Source organism: Astyanax mexicanus, chromosome 9 (genome assembly GCF_023375975.1).
Source record: "Astyanax mexicanus isolate ESR-SI-001 chromosome 9, AstMex3_surface, whole genome shotgun sequence".
NCBI classification, from domain to species: Eukaryota; Metazoa; Chordata; class Actinopteri; order Characiformes; family Acestrorhamphidae; genus Astyanax; species Astyanax mexicanus.
In genome coordinates this window covers 8,453,176-8,470,947 of record NC_064416.1, presented here as the reverse complement: position 1 = coordinate 8,470,947, position 17,772 = coordinate 8,453,176, and the positions used below count along the sequence as shown (strand labels likewise).

The window sequence follows — 17,772 nt, the reverse complement described above, 5'->3', positions numbered from 1 at the left end:
TGTTGATGTGCTTTGATCGTGGCTTGGCTTTCACCTGCTCAAGCATGAAATTCAGTTTTTGGATTGTGGATTGAATTAATGTCAACTAACAACATTACAACTTATTTTTACAGAGGATATCTTATTTTCTGTCTTTTTTGTATTTCCAGCGAAAGGAGGTAGTGAACTTGAGATCCCAGAACACTGAGCTTGTGGAGCTGAAGCAGAAGTATGATGACCAGCAGAGGGAACTCCAGCAAGCAAAGGCCTACAAGCTGCAGTGTGAGAAGGATATTAGCGGGTACCAGGCAGAACTGGCAGATCTGAGGTTAGTTTCACATAAAGCATTAGTTTCACATTTCAAATCTTCTCCCAATTGAACTAAAAGAACTGAAATTAAAATAAAAGTAATACTTAAGGGTTCTTTGAGTGTCACAAAAGAATGATTTTTGATTCAATAGAAATAAGTATGTTTGTAAAAGTGTTGTACGTGAAGCACATTTTAAGCCTTATTTTTACATTTAAAATATTCTTAAAACCTACACAGTCCATTTAGAATATTATGAACACCTCCTTGTTTCTACAACCATTGACCATTGACCAAAGCATACTTTATTATTATCCTCTTTTCACCCTATTCTTCAATTGTCAGGAGCCCAGATGATAGACCTTTTATAATTTGGGACCTGGGTTATTCTCCACACTGCAGTGACACTGGTGTGTTAAGTGCATAGACTGTGTATAGCTGGACAGAGCATCTCTCTCAAAAGTGAAGCCATCACAGGTCAGGCGCCCCCTGCTGTTCGGTTTCAGAAAGCTGTATAACCCCACCCATCCCCATAGGTTTCAATGGCAAAACAGACAACTTTCAATCACGTTTTTTTCCAATATACTGTAATTCTACCTCCTTTATTTAAATGCAGCAGCTAGTGTAACCTCTGCTTATATTGTAAAAATTGAATATCCCCACAAAATTCGCTTTTTTAAACGTTATTAAGCTCTATTTAAAAAAGGTGTGGTTATTGTAAAAGGGCTGGTTATGGGCGGGACCAATAACAGACCGTCAGCTTCGCTCTGCTCTGCATTCCTCAGGGGCGGGGTTATTTAAATGAGTAGGCTGTATCTCCACAGTCTTTCTCCCTCCTCTGGGCTCTACTGCGCAGACTTGGGTATCAGGATCGCAAACATGGTGGAAGATTTTGGCTTCATTTTCACTAAATGAATGGGAACGGAGACACGATGTCCATCTTTTTTACAGTCTCTGGTTTAGTGTGTGTTGTATGGAGTCAAAAAAGGGTCATAAAGATTTTGAGTTTGTAAAACAGAAGTCACAAATATACTGAAACTTGTAACTGCGTTTAAAGAACTGCATGCACGAAAATCCAAATCCACAAATTAACTGGAATGTGCAAACTTGAAACAGAAAGTAATATTAATAATAATTCAAATGTACAAATGTGAAAAATATTTTAATTATATATAAATATATATTTTTTATTTGTAAATCCAATCTCTTCAATGTGTGAATCAGTACTGCTCAAATGGCTCAAGCTGGGTCAGACCAAAAATCACATGGAATTTGTGAGGTTGTAAATGTGACAGTGGGTGTTTTTCACTGTGGAGCTAAAAATCCTCTCATTCATCTTCTCTGCTGCCTGTGCGAAGCTCTAGCTGCAGTTGCGAATTTTTACCCTGTTTTGACGCCTGATTGATGGACCAATAGGAAAGCTTTATCCGGACCAATCAGATTACGGGGTTTGTTTAACCAATCAGAACAATGGGTGGGTCTCTGCAGGTCGGAGTACTGGGCGTGTCGAAAGGTGTGGGCGTGTCGAAAGGTGTGGGCGTGTCGAAAGTGTGGCCGCCATTTTGGAGTCGGCCACCATGCGCCCCCCAGTGGATCAATTTACACTGAGGAAGGAGTTTAATAAAACAATAATGTTCATAACTCTACCAATTTTTTGCCCGATTTACACATTACAAATACGTGCTTTCATGCTGAAATACTTTATATTATGTTCTAATAATATGAATTAATTTTATATTTATGTACATAGATGCACACACTCACACACACACACACACACACACACACAGACACATTATATATATATATATATATATATATATATATATATATATATATATATATATATATATATATATATTTATTTATATATATTAATAAATTAATTTATTTATGTACTAATTAATATGCTGTACCATATGTCTGTCTTTGATAAAGAGCATAATGTAAAGTATTTCAGCATGAAAGCACATATTTGTAATGTGTGACAGCGTCCTGTATCATTACTACATCTCTGCTGTTTGTAACAAACCAAACCGTGTGTAAATCGGGTAAAAATTGGTAGAGTTATGAATATTATCGGTTTATTAAACTCCTTCCTCAGTGTAAATTAATCCACTGGGGGGCGCATGGTGGCCAACTCCAAAATGGCGGCCACGCGGAACGTCAGCTCCAATAGGCCGATAGACGACCACCTTTCGACACGCCCAGTACTCTGAGCTGCAGAGACCCACCCATTGTTTGGTTAAACAAACCCCATAATCTGATTGGTCCGGATAAAGCTTTCCTATTGGTCCATCAATCAGGCGTCAAAACAGGGTCAAAATTCGCAACTGCAGCTAGAGCTTCGCACACGCAGCAGAGAAGATGAATGAGAGGATTTTTAGCTCCACAGTGAAAAACACCCACTGTCACATTTACAACCTCACAAATTCCATGTGATTTTTGGTCTGACCCAGCTTAAGCCATTTGAGCAGTACTGATTCACACATTGAAGAGATTGGATTTACAAATTAAAAAATATATATTTATATATAATTAAAATATTTTTTTCACATTCGTACATTTGAATTATTATTAATATTACTTTCTGTTTCAAGTTTGCACATTCCAGTTAATTTGTGGATTTGGATTTTCGTGCATGTAGTTGTTTAAAACGCAGTTACAAGTTTCAGTACATTTGTGACTTCTGTTTTACAAACTCAAAATCTTTATGACCCTTTTTTGACTCCATAGTGTTGTGCCCGTATGAGTGAGTCAGAACACCTCAGTAGAGCTTAGATTCTCTGCCTGAACCCGGGCTGGGTTGGGCCAAGATTTCCTACCAATTTCCTTGAATCGGGTTGGGTCGGGTCGGGCTCTGTTTTTAATGCTATTTTTATTTTATATAAAGCTATGGCGTGATAATCACAATATAGCAAAGTAACAAATCAAACTGTGTTTTAAATAAAGTTGTAAGTAAGAATGTTATCACTGCACACACCTTAGCTTTTCTTTTTGTCCGCACATAGCCTTATTGTTGTTTTATGTGTTTTGCAGTAGGCTATATGTTTTTAAAAAAGTGTTTGTCGGAAAGCATAAGTAATATAACTATATTAGATGGGGAGATTCTTATTTTTCTTAAATAATAGGTCTATGCTTCTTTAGTGTTTCAGTGTTAATCATTCTGAACAGATTTCATATCCCCCCCAAAAAAATTTAACCTACTGAAAATGTCGTGTTTTTTTTAATTTTTTTTATCTGGCTCAGGCTCACAAAAACAGTTTATGGGTTGGGTCGGGTGCACGGGCTCGGGCTGTGTCGGGCTGGATTTTTTTGGACCCATTATAAGCGCTACACTGTACCAGCATTACACACACTAACACCTCATACACCACCACCATGCTAGTCCGTGCTAATCTGCTCTTTAGTAGTCCTAAATATTTGAAGATCAAGGTGAAATGGGGATAATGTACAATTTTTAACTGGTACTGTAGATTTACTATCAGTTGCCAGTATTAACGGTAAACTGGGCATTTTGCCAGATACGACAGAATATGTTAAATTTTTTGTCGACGTCTCTTAACAGAGTCAATAGTCAATAGAAACTGTTGTAACTCATGTCAGCACAAGATGTGAAGGTGAAGTGCATGTGTGGAGTTGCCGTAGATGAACCGTTCCTGTGTTATGCAGTAAATGCTGTTTGGGTGTAGTGTTTCCGGGCTGATGGTGCTCCTCTTGAATAGCTAAGTAAATCTGTCAGTGCTGGTGACAGATGTGGCATGGAGGATATGCCCGCTCTGACCCTTCAGACTAAATTATCTCCAGGCTGTTCTGCTCGACCTTCTGCCTATTGGCTTTATACTGTTTTAATACCAACTATTATCTGCCTCTTTAGTCATTTAAATTTTTTGATACTTCAAACCTTCATTTACTGTAATTGATATTTTTTTAAGTATTTATCAGTTTACATAATTACCTAAAGTATTAGAATCCATATTAAAAATTGTCTTTTTTTGTTTTTATTTAAACCTTGCAATAAACACTTAACATATATATTTTTTAGGTTTTTAAACAAATTAAGACAGATTTATTTATTCAATAAAATGAAGACAAAATATTATAAATTCTGCTTTTTTGTGAGCAAATACTCAAATATCAAACTAAATTTGTGGCTCTTGGTGGGTCTGTTCTGCTCATCTAAGGCCTATGCAGTTTATGATCTCGTCAGCAAATACTAAAATTCAGATATTTTTTTTAAATATTGAAAACATTCTGCTTTAGTTTAAAGTAACAAATTATGCTGATTGTGTAAGTTGTAATTAAGAAAATGCAACTTCCCACAAAAGCTATAGAACGCTGCACTGATCTGTAGGGTGTGTGTGTGTGTGTGTTTTCCCGTCCTGCATTGAATGTGCGTGTGATTTCTGCCAGACTTAATTTGTTAAATTTTAGAATTGTCAGGAAAATTAGACTTCTCTGACCAAACCTGACCTGATCCCCAACCCAAACTCTGGTCGGGTCAAGATTTTCCACCACTTTCCTCAGTTCCTTTTGGGTTGGGCTCAAGAAAATGGTCTGTGACGTAGGCCTGTGTTTTTTATTGTTAGTTTTGTTTGGCGTGATGACCACAGTATAATTACACACATACCCTTTTACACATGACCTTCAAGTTTTCTTAAATAATAGGCCTTTGCTTCTTCTGTGCCTCACTGTTCATTAACTTTATTCTGAACAGATTTCACTCATTCAAACAGCTCAGAATTGTAGTTAAAAAGGTCAGTTTTAGCTAGTTAATGGTCTACTTACTAAAAAATCTTTTTTGAATCATTAAATCGGGTTCAGACAGAATGTGCACAGGTTTAGCTAGGGTTGGGCTGGATTGTTTTGGGCCTGATTTAAGCTCTAAGGACAATTCTAGCAAGAAACTGCCTGTCATGATTGTGACCATCCACTGCACTGTCAACTGTGGGTAGTAATGCCTTCTGTGACATTTACCTTCTTCTGTCAATAACTCCTAAAACATATGCTGGTCAGTATTTAACTTTAGTCACAAACAATACCTTACCACTGTGGGCGGTACCAAGCCTGTCTCATTAGGTCACACTTAAGAATCGGTTTACGTGCTGCTAAAAACATGATTATGGCATGTCCGTGTAAAAAATGGTACCTGTTAAAATAGATTTATATTATTTTTTAAGGCTATAACCATCTACATTATTGTGAACTTATGTTTAAAACATTATGTAATGTAAATTGAATGTATAGCATACTGGCATTAACCTTTAATCCGTAAGCTTTGTTCTATTACCCGTATATCCCCCAGCAGAGTGATGTTCTGGGCCGGTCAGTGTTCAGTCCATGTTTAGGTAAAATATCTGGACTGCACAGACAGCAGCAGGTATTAGGGAGGGCTTTACTCGTAGAGGAAATGATCAGCAGTGCGCATGGCATTGTGCGCTGGCAAAGCCTGGCAGGGCTGGCAGGACTTGCGAGCACCAGGAAAATGTATGTCAAACATTTTCATGGAAGTGTGTGTCAGGTGTCATGATCAATCTCTGATTTCCCCCAGGTCTGAGAGGAGCAAACTGCTGTATGAATGTCAAGCCCTCAGAGAGGCCAACAAGGTAGGAGGAGTACAGTGTTTGAAGGTTTTGAGTTTTTTTTTGTTTTTTTTTACACTGAAGCTACAAAGTTAGTGTAGCTAATAGGTAATAGAACATTTACCCAGGGGGGGAAAACTACATTCACTAACCATGCTCTCATTTTACTACAAATGCTCTGTTTATTATGGAAGATTGTGGTGCAGTATCCATACTTTCACTATAGTGCAGTTTATCTGCTAACTTAATTGAGTTACAATACAATATAGCGCTCATGCTTTCACTATAGTACAGTTTATCTGCTAACTTAATCAATATTGATTGAAATAGATCACTCATTCTTACATTATAGTATATATTATTGAGGTAGATTGAAATAAAGCACTTATACTTTCACTATAATATAGTTTGTGTTAACTAAATTGAGTTAGCTTGAAATAAAAGACTCATACTTTCACTATAGTATATTTTATTGAGTTAGATTAAAATAGTGCAAATACTTTCACTTTCCTTTTATCTGGATGGATGGATGGATGGATGGATGCTTTATTGATCCCTGAGGGCAAATTCTATCTGCTAACTTATTTAAGATAAATTTAAATAAAGCACTCATGCTTTCACTATAGTAAAGTTTATTTGCTAACTTAATTGAATTAGAATAAAATATAGCGCTCATTCTTTTCCTAGTACAGTTTACCTGTTAACTTAATCAATAAAGATTGAATTAAATCACTCATAATTTCACTGTAGTACATTTTATTGAGTTAGATTAAAAATACAGCACTCATACTTTCACTATAGTTCAATTTATATTTTAATTTAATTGAGTTAGCTTGAAATAAAGTACTCCTACTTTCAGTTTAGTACAGTGTATCTGCTAACTTAATTGAGTTAGATTGTGACACAATACTGTATAAGCAGTACCCATACTTTCACTATAGTACAGTTTATCTGCAAACTTGGAGTTAGATTGGAAATAATCTCTAATACTTTCACTGTAGTAAACATTTTGCTCATTTTATTCACATCTTAATTGAGGCAGATAATTGAGTTATATTGTAAAGCAATATATGCAGTACCCATACATTCATTATATGACAGTTTTCTGCTCTTTTAATTGAGTTAGATAGTAAGAGTACCCATATTTATACAATATAGCAGATTATTTTCTGAGTTAGATTCTGTTATAGCTCCCATAATTAGTGTATAGTATTTTATTAATATTTGAGTTAAATTGAAGTTCTATGTTTGTGTGTAGTTGTCAGCAGCTCTTGCAGGTAAAGAGGTTTCTTCAGAGCAGTTGATTCAGCTGCAGACGGAGAGAATTCAGCTTCAGGCTCACCTGCAGCGCTGCCTAGTGGAGATCCAGCAGAGGGACCTGGGCTTTCAGCAGCTCAACGTTAAGGTACACACATGCACGCACACACACACACACACACACACACACACACACACACACCCCGCATACACACGCAATGATCAAGTTTTTTTTTAATTATTATTATTATCATGGTTTCTGGCTCATTAAGCCACCCAGTCTTAATGTTGTATTTTTTGTGTGTGTGTGTGTGTGTGTTGTAGCTTCAGCAGGCTGTAGAGGAGAAAGCTGCAGTGTCGGCTCAGTTCAGAGCCGTATCTCAGACTCTCAGAGACACACAGCTGAGCCTCAGTGAGCTGCAGAACCGCTGCTACTGGCTCGAGAACCAACACCATGCACAGCTCCCACAGTCACAGGTAAATCACTAACACGCATCTGTGCTCCGACACAGTGTGTTTTAACTGTCTCTTTAATGTTTTATTAAATTACTTTTTTAAAAAGACTGTATATACAGATCAAAACTTTGTAACCCATCTGCTGTTTTTACAGTAAGTGAACATTTCAGCATTTCACCAGTGCAATATTTTTTGCACTATAAGGCGTGCCAATTATAAGGCGCATTATCAATAAACGTCTGTTTTCATACATAAGGCACACCAGTTTATAAGGTGCATTATTTTTAAAATCGAACGAGCACTGGATGTTAAACTACACAGATTTATCTCCTGAAAACTGTTAATTTGGGTGAGTAAGCTTAGATTTTCATGATTTCAAGGCTAGCCAGACAGCTCTACACTGAGAAAGAGTGTTCCGGTGAGCCAGGGCAATATCTGCTAGCAATTCATACCATGTAGCTTGTTTTAACACGGTAAACACACACACTACAGTCCAATATACTCACATCTAAACGACGAAAGAGCTAACTAGCGCTATAGTGTGTAATGCTAATGCTGCTCCTGCAGTGCTAGTTGGGGTTAGCAGCAGTCTACACTCCGAAGTACTCTACTCTGAATGACGAAAGAGATATCTAGTGCTAACTGTGATTAGTGAGGAAAGCTAATGCTGCTCCAGCAGTGCTAGCCGGGTTAGCAGCAAGCTACAGTCCGATATATTCGCCTCTGAACTGCGAAAAAGCTAACTTGTACTTAGCGTAGTTAGCAGGCAATGCTAATGCTGCTCCAGCAATGCTAGTCGGGGTTAGAAAAAAGTTACAGTCCGATATCCTTGACGAAAGAGCTAGCGCTAAGCTAGGTTAATGCTAATGCTAATACTGCTTTAGTCTCTGTGCTGGAGAAACTTGAAACTGAACTGAAACTCCTGTATAATGCTGCACTTCTGTATAATCCTGTATAACGCTTTACTGCTCCTTAATACCTGACTGGTAAAAGGCACACCAGATTATGATTATGTATGATTGATGATTTTTGGGACAATTAAAAGGTTCTTAATTTTGTTTTATAGCCCAAAAACAGACGTGTCTACACCAGATAAAGTCATGTCCACATGTGTCCACATAAAATTAATCTCCTGTCTAATAAACTCTCCAAACCCACAACTATATGGGAAAAGAAATAAACTTTTTGACCTTTCATTAGTCATTTTTTTTTTTTAATAAAAAGTAATTTGAAAAAATTATATTGGTCCATTTCTCATGAAATTATAATCCAATGTAAAGAATTTATAGCTTCACGATTATTCTTTTTTTCAGCAGGGCTCAGTTCATGTGGAAGTAGCTCCAGGAGCTCCTCAGGAAAGAAGCAATTCTGTGGCTGATCTGGACGGACTGGACATCCGAGAACTCAGGGGAAGGTGAGCGTCACTTACAGACAGAGACATTAAGGTTCAATCCCATTTCTCTTTTGTATGGTAACCCCTTGTTTTAGAGTGTAATACCTCCCCATAGAACAGAGTTACAAGAGTTACAACCCTTCAAGAACCCGATACAGATAAAGCTATAACAGTGGAGAGCAAAAGTTCATTAACTAGTTAACATTAGGCTTTATTGTATGCCCTCAGAATGGGGGCAGGTGATAGAAAGCTGAAATGAGCTTTTATTGGCTTTAATTTAATTTAATTTAATTTTATTGTTCCGTTCCACCTTAAAGAGCTGCAGCCTCAGCTCTCTGTTGCAGTATTTAAGGTGGAACATGAAAGACAGTCAGCTTGCTAGCTACTGAGACAAACTACTAGCGTTTTATTTTTTTAAGCTTTTAAGGAAATGTCCATAAAACATTGAAACTACACATTAAACTATGGTTATATAGTTATCATAATTTTTAAAAAGGAAAATATTAATTTGACACTTCACTCAACTCCTCCAGCCTAAAAAGACTAAATGGTAGGGCTTTAATGGTAGGAGATACAAGGTTTTGTTCCAATTGATGAAAAAAAAATCAGGGAAGGTCTGTATGAATATAAAAAAAAAAAAAGTCAAATCTCATTTCTTCTCATTATTGTTATTTTTTTATTATTGTATTAAGGCTGACTGAAGCAGAGCTCCAGCTTGACTCCGCCCAGCAGAATGTGTCTCAGCTCAGTGATAGGCTGAAGGAGGAGAGGGCCAGACGGGAGGCGGCTGAGGAGGCTCTGGGATTGGCTGAGCACAGAGTAAAGAGGTACAGTTTTCAGTTAATTATTGTGCCTTAAAGCAATAGTTGTTACATTGCACAATTCCCATCTCCTAAGTGAGATTACACTACCTATTTTAAAGCGGTAATCTTTAACTGTACTTAATTGTGAGTATTAATGAGCTTTTAGACTTGGTTAAGAAACTACAGCTGAGCAATATGACGGTTGTTTATTGTATTGTGATACATTTATTATTGTGATCAATAATAGAAATCTATGAGTATAATATGGACTGCACATTTCTTTAGAGGTTTTGATAAGTCTTGTTTAAGTCCAGGAGATTTTGTATAATTATCACTATTAAAATATCTGTAGTATTTAATAAGTGTTTTTAGTATTTAATAAGTCCCCTATTGTACATTCAGCTTAGAATACTATATTAACTGGAAAATATATACACTTAAGCGTTTTTTATTTTATTAATAACAGCTTCTAACCTGATATTGGTGGCTGATAATGTGTGTAATAATGTGTATTTTTGATTCACTGGGCTTATTTATTTATTTGTGTGATCGTGTCTTTGTCTGTGCCGCCTATTGGAGACATGGCGTTTCTTCTCTGTGCCTCTATGGGGCCCAGTGACTCCCAGTGGTGTATAATGACATTGCAATTGGTTTGTATTTGGTTTGTAAGCGCTGCATCGTTGCTAGGTTAACTGTATGTGGCGGAGTAATACATGGAGAGCTTCTGTTACAGTGCATTACCGTCTGATAATGTCACTCATAAAACTCCTCTCAGCCAATCACATTGCATGGTTGGAACTAACTGTGGTATAATGTATCCTGAAAATATTTTTACTGATCATTATACAAATATGTATGCACTGAGTTATGCACCCAGTTTAATTCTCTAGTTCGATAATGTTTAAGAATTAAATGGGTGCTTGTGTGTTTTAGTATGGAACCCAGCCCGTCCAGATCATCCCAGAGAGACTTCAGTATCCAGCTGGAGACGGACGAGGAGTGGGAGGCTTTGATTTTAGATCCTAACCAACACCTGCTCATGCGCAAGGTACATCTACACGCACCTGCACCATCATAATCATCTTAATCATCATCATCATCATCATCATCACAATCACACACTGACTCGTCCCTCTTCCATCCTGCAAACTGATCTAATCTCCAGCACTCATACATTCTGAATCCTGAGGGAGCTTTCACAGCTGAGGGCTTTCATTTACAGCAGCTATATATAGTGTCCCTCAAAACACACAGCATTTTAAACCCGTGCTGTAAAAAAAGTCTTTGGGCATCACATCTTTTAAATGTCAATATTTAATATGCACTCATCTGTAAAAGATGATATGATAAGCTTTTGGTTTTATTTATTATTGAGCTACACATTCAAAGGTAGATGTGAAAGAGATGTAGAGGTTCCTAATGGAGTCCTGCATTAATCCATCCTATGCAGCTCTAGTATTCTCACACAGTTCCTGCAGATTGTTTGGTAGGAGTTCAGGCGGAGGGTAAAAGTGTTTCCAATAGCATCCCACACATTTTCTATCAGGGATAGATCTGGTGATGTAGCTGACCATGGTTAGAATAGGGCACCAAAACGTGTTTAGAATAGGTAGTTCTATTGGTTTTAGGACCACATATAATGACAATGACTGGTTATGAATTGAACACAATGACAAATTATGTGAGCGCACATTTTAAATTCTGTGATAATCAATGCAGGGAAAGTAATGACACTGTTATCGGAATTCCCTTTAATGGACCCCTCAGAGAGTTGTTCCACTACTATTCTATAAATGGAAACTTGTTTTATGGTTATGCATGAATTTCTCAAGCTCTTGTATGTCCCAATAATGAAGGTAGAGCTTTAAAAATTAACCTCTTCTTATACAGCTCTGGAAAAAAAATAAGAGACCACTTCAGTTTCTTAATCAGTTTCTCTGTTTTTGCTATTTATAGGTTTATGCTTGATTAAAATGAACATTGTTGTTTTATTCTATAAACCACAGACATTTCTCCCAACTTCCAATTACAAATATTGTCATTTAGAGCATTTGTTGGCAGAAAATGAGTAATGGGTGATATAACAAAAAAGAATAATGCAAAGAAAACACGTCAATATTCATAAGATTTTAAGAGTTCAGAAACCAATATTTGGTGGAATAATCCTGGTTTTTAATCACAGTTCTAATACATCTTGGCATGTTCTCCTCCACCAGTCTTACACACTGCTTTTGGATAACTTTATGCTGCTTTACTCCTGGTGCAAAAACAAGCAGTTCAGTTTGGTTTGATGGCTTGTGACCATCCATCTTCCTCTTGATTATATTCCAGAGGTTTTCAATTTGGTAAAATAAAAAAACAAATTTTTTCAGTTTTAAGTGGTCACTTATTTTTCCCCCAGAGCTGTATATGGCCATTTTCTAACAATAGTAGCATATTCTTTTGTACATTTTGATTGGGGCCCCTCTAAAAGCCTTGAAACGGTCCTGTCTGGCATCGTACAATATTGAATCCCACAACAAACAATACAAAAAAAATCAGATTTATGTCCAATTAAAAAAACATTTACCATTTCAAACTATAAACACATTGCTTTGTTCTTCACAATCTTTTCAGTTTACCATTTACTTTCTTTTTCTTTCAGATGAAGAGCGGAGTGCATTCCTGCAGACGCTGGCTGAGAGGCCGCAGTTTGTACTGCACTAAAATGCTGACGTCCAGGGCCAAGTCTCGCTACTTCTTCATGGCTTATCTTCTCACCCTCCACATCCTGGTCTTCATGTGCGTCGCTGGTGCACTGTAGAGGATTTAATGCGCGTGGACCACAGCTTGAGCTTCATCCTGCAGCAGAAGCTTCCTAACCTCTCCAGCTCCTGCACCTGCTTCAGAAAGTGTTGGACGGTTTGTATTTTCCAGTGCTGAAGCAGCAACTGGATTCATATAGGGCTGAGAACATCATTTACATTAAGACTGAAATGTCGTGTATATATGTCATAATGTTAGATGACCCAACCAGTGTCATACATTGGTGTATTCTGAATATAGTATATGACATGGTTAAAGAAAATGGCCAGTTTTCTATACAATATAATGGATCTAAGCATTTATTCTTCCAAACACAAACGCACACACACACACACAGTCACCTGTTCAGAGGCCAGCATGTTGCATATTTGGCCTTTTTCAATATCCATATCTCAAAAAATTAACTGTATAGCAAATCTAAAGTAGTGAATAAAGCTCTATAGTAGTATAGTAGATGTTGAGGATTAATGGAACTGGAGGTCTAAAGTCAAAAACTCTTTGAATGTAGTCATTGGGTTCAGTTTGAGGTACATTCCTTATAATAAAGGAATAATCAGCGTTTTTCATCCTAATTTATTTGCTGCTAATCGTTGCCAGCATACAAAAAAACTCAGTTTCTGCTCTTTTTTGACATAATTTGACATACTATGAATCTGGCAGTGTTTTTTCCAAAATTCACTTCAAAGTTTTTTCCCTTTTACGTCAAAGATTCTATTTGGAGATATTGATAGATATGAAAAAATAGAATTTGAAAATCATTTGAACCAGAACTTTTAATAGAAGTCGCTGGACACTTGCCAGTTGGGTAGAGCCCAGTGCCCATCTGTTCATCGGCTTCTATTATTATTAGGAGACAACAGGTTGTAAGTAGCTGAATAAAGCTGGACTCTCTCTTTGGTTCACTGTAGAGCGTAAATTAAAACCAATACGTGCCCAATAAATTAAGTTAAATTGTGTTTAATTGAGTTTAATTTAGTTTATTTCAAGTTTAATGGCTTTTCTAATATAATAGGCTTTTACATATGTTCAGACTGCAGGCAAATCACATTTGTTTCTTAAATTAGATCTGTTAAATTTTTATTTTGAGATTTTTATTTTTTCTCTTATTTTTGTGAGAGATCAGTTGGGATTTGCATGTCTGTGCATCACAAACATATCTGCATTGAGGTCATTATTTGTCGATCAAAGTGTTTAGTGTTAGGGGTGGGACAATATATCAAAAATATATAAATCTATTATTTTGTTTGATTATATTTTAATGTCCTGATTCAATTCAGATATACTAAATTCAGATTTAGGCTTGCAGTCTGAACATAGCCATTCTGACCATGGTAGTACCATAAATCATATATTACAGATAGAGCAACTACAGTTTAAATTTAATTGTATTTTAATTTAAGTTAAACGCTGGAGTTCTCCGTAATCCAACACTATAGATGTGAATTTAAGCCATTAAACTGAGCTGGAAGAGTGCATGAATGCATGTTAAGCTGTTTTTTAAAACAGGTGATACTGGTTAAACTGGTGATACTAGTAAAATAGTTATGCTAGTTATTTAGAAAAGGCTAAACAGGCTAAACACATCATTAGCACATGCTGTGCACACATTTCCATATGCTGTCTACATCTGTGCTGCTTATACCCTTAGACCCACACAAACTGCGTACACCAAATAACTTGAAGCCACACACACACACACCCATAAACGCACTTGTACACACACACACGTGTACCCACTAGTATAACTCTCACACATTATTCATGTTTGCTGCTGATGAGGCTATGCACTGAACTGTGTGTGTGTGTGTGGGGGGGGGGGGGGGGGTGTTCATGTGGGTGTGTGTGTGTGTTTGTGTGTGTTGATATGATGAGAGAGAAAAAATCTCAGAGAACGTTAATCAATTTCACAACAGATGAATCTTTGTGAGAGTTGAGAGAGCTGTATGCTGTAATTCTGAAGTGTGTGTAATATATAATAATAATAATAATTATAACGAGGAGGTGATATTTAATGCACTATGTGATGTATGTGAATGCGTAAATACATTTTGTGCCTGATACCTGTGCATTCCCATTGTACGTTACTTTAAATACTTTAAATACTTTAAATACATGTATTTATCACTCATCTACATGCATACACTGAAATGTACAGCCTCAGCGTAGTCCATAGCACTTTCTTACCCTTTATACCTGCCTATGATATTGACTGGGCTGTAAATGCTGGGGGCCATGCTTTGCTGGAAGCTGCTTTTTTTAAGGAGTGTGTGTTGTGCTGTGTAACAATGTGGGTCTTAGGACAGGTTAGCATTAAGAGTTCCAGTTAAAAATTCCTGCATAATTCAGTGTTTGAGATGAACCAGTTGAAATTGGGTTTCTTCACAGTGGTGATCAATTCATCCTAGCCAATCAAGCATTTTTTTTTCTAAAAAACCAAAAGGATAATGGTTGTAGAAACAAAGAATCATATTGTTATGCTTAATTGGTTTGTGTATATATTGTTGATATTGGTAAAAAAAAAAAGAAGTGAAAATCAACTATTTTTGAGTATTTTTTGCCATATAACTCCTTATGTGTATCCCTTTATCATTTTAATGGAGTTTAATTATTTTAAAAACATGTTTTAGACCCCAAATAATCTGAAACCTCAACCTCTGTTCACCACCACTGTGAATTATTCAGAGTGTTAACAGAACACCAAATCCACTAAATAACTAAATGTTCACATCTTAACCATCTAATTATGTGGAAATTTGTAAAAACAAGTGACATAAATGACAATGTCATAAATGTCATAAATGTGAAAAGATTCTAACAGACAGAATGAATTAAAAGTGAATTAAATAGCCAACTATTTGCATTAAGCTTGTAATATCATGGCAAATGGTTAAATCTTTAAGCTTTCAGTGAATTATTTATATCAAGCGTTATTAGCTTTAGCATGTTAGCTCGAGCTGTTCCTCTAAGGCTGGTGAATGCATGGAGCGAGATGCATTAAACATCAGTGTTTTCCAGTATCCATATTGGGTACCACTTCACTAGATCGGGAATTGAACCAGAGTTTCCCACATGATGCAGCAGCTCACAAGCAACGAGCGGTGGTGTTATCCACTGCGCCGCACCAACCACATCATGGATAAACCTGAACGAAATGACTCAATAGCTAAAAACCTTAACTAAACAAAATGTTCTCATTGTAAACCAAGAAACCCCAGAAAACCCATTAAAATATATATATATATATATATATATAGTGCTTAGAAGCACCAAGCATATTTATGGGCGGAGCCTAGGACAATGGCACGATTGGATGATTGGTAAACACTGGTTGATGCTATGCTACTGCGTATGTGTGTATGTGTAAGTGTGTGTGTATATACTCTGCAGATATGTAATTTAATTGATTTCACCGCTGTTGTAAAGTACTATAATATCCTCTGATTGTTTACAATGCTGATTTACTGTATAAATGCTGTTTGCCCACAGTAGCCCCGCCCCCTGGCTTCTGTGTTACTGATCTGTACATATAAGGAATGAGGAGGATTGATCTGGATGTAAATGAGAGATAAAAGAACTACTGAGTGCGTTCACATTGTCTATTTTCTACATAGGGTCTATTTTTGAGCAGAATCTCTAGACTCAGATGATGAAACTGTTTCAGTCCATCGCTCGCTGGGCTGAAGCGCGTGTGCAATAAATGGGAGTTTGTTTTGGTTTTTCTGTTTTTTTTTGTTTTGGTTTTGTTTTATTTGTTTATTTGTTTTTTCCTCTCTGGACTGGATGTGTCAAAAGAAGTGATTTTAATAAACTTATTTGAAAACACTTAAGCTGTTTCATCTGTTTTTCTATAAGTAAGAAAGGTTAGCTTAGTGTGAATATTAATAACATAACATACTAGTGCGTCTTAAAAAATGAGTATCATTAAGAAGTTACTTAATTTCAGTAATTCAGTTAAAAATGTGAAACTCATATATTTATATAGATGTATTACACACAGAGTGATCTATTTTAAGCATTTATTTATTTTATTGTTGATGAAAACCCAAAAATCAGTATCTCAGAAAATTAGAATATTATATAAGACCAATTGGTACTTTTGGCAGTGTGGGCAGTGTGCCTGCTGGAAAATGAAATCTGCACCTCCATAAAAGTTGTCAGCAGAGAGGAGCATGATGTGCTGTAAGATTTAACGGGAAAATAAAACTGCACTGACTTTAGACTTTTGTTTTCCCGGAAAATCTTACAGCACTCTATGCTTCCCTCTGCTGACAACTTTTATGGAGATGCAGATTTCATTTTCCAGCAGTACTTGGCACACTGCCCACACTGCCAAAAGTATCAATTGGTCTAATATAATATTATAATTTTTTGAGACACTGATTTTCGGGTTTTCATTGGCTGTAAGCCATAATCATCAACAATAAAATAAATAAACGCTTAAAATAGATCACTCTGTGTAATACACCTGTATAATTTATGAGTTTCATATTTTGAAATGAATTACTAAAATAAAGTAACTTTTCAATGATATTCTAATTTTTTGAGAATTATATATTACCACTTTGTAGTTCTGTTATTACAGACTGTATATCTGTTTCTCTTCATACTTTATTATCTTCCTTTTACTCTGTTCTTCAGTGCTCAGCACCCAACAGGAGAGACCACCACAGAGCAGGTAATATTATTTGGGTGGTGGGTTGTACGAGTTATACGATACTGTGCTGTGTGTATGATTGGATAAGATACAGAAGTGCTGCTGGAGTTTTTGAACACTATTGTCAGAGACAGAAGCTTTCAATCTTTTGCTGCACAGTTTGTGTCGGTCATTCTCTAGACTTTCATCACTGATCACAGGACCCTATTGGTTGGATATTTCTGATTGGTGGACTATTCTCAGTCAAGCAGTGAAACTGAAGTGTTTAAAAACTCAAGCAGCACCGCTGTGTCTGATTTACTACTACCAACACAATACACACTACTAACACCTCATACACCACCCCCATTCTAATCAGTGCTAAACACTGCAGTGCTGAGAATAATAATAATAGCTGCTCTGTGGTGATCTCCTGTACTATTAACACTCTTTAACTGTAGGTATTATAATATAAACTGTGGGGAATTACAGTCTGTACTGCAGTCTTTACTCCACATTTCCTTTAAAGGCAGGACGGTCAGTGGAAGATCACCCCT

General features: G+C 36.5%; 1 protein-coding gene across 4 annotated transcripts in view; it reads left to right on the top strand.

The window, feature by feature from the left end:
* si:ch211-220f16.2 (golgin subfamily B member 1) overlaps window positions 1-16,404 on the top strand; it is a 66,353-nt gene extending 49,949 nt beyond the window's left edge. For 3 of the 4 annotated variants that reach the window (XM_049483741.1, XM_049483742.1, XM_049483739.1), the window contains exons 22-29: window positions 150-307; window positions 5,838-5,892; window positions 7,127-7,273; window positions 7,450-7,602; window positions 8,895-8,995; window positions 9,667-9,801; window positions 10,711-10,825; window positions 12,422-16,404. In XM_049483741.1, coding sequence (XP_049339698.1) covers window positions 150-307; window positions 5,838-5,892; window positions 7,127-7,273; window positions 7,450-7,602; window positions 8,895-8,995; window positions 9,667-9,801; window positions 10,711-10,825; window positions 12,422-12,580 — 1,023 coding nt within the window. In that variant the 3' untranslated portion in view covers window positions 12,581-16,404. The remainder of the gene's footprint in view (window positions 1-149; window positions 308-5,837; window positions 5,893-7,126; window positions 7,274-7,449; window positions 7,603-8,894; window positions 8,996-9,666; window positions 9,802-10,710; window positions 10,826-12,421) is intronic. The other variant, XM_049483740.1, reaches the window with a different exon arrangement.
* Window positions 16,405-17,772: the final 1,368 nt, after the last annotated feature.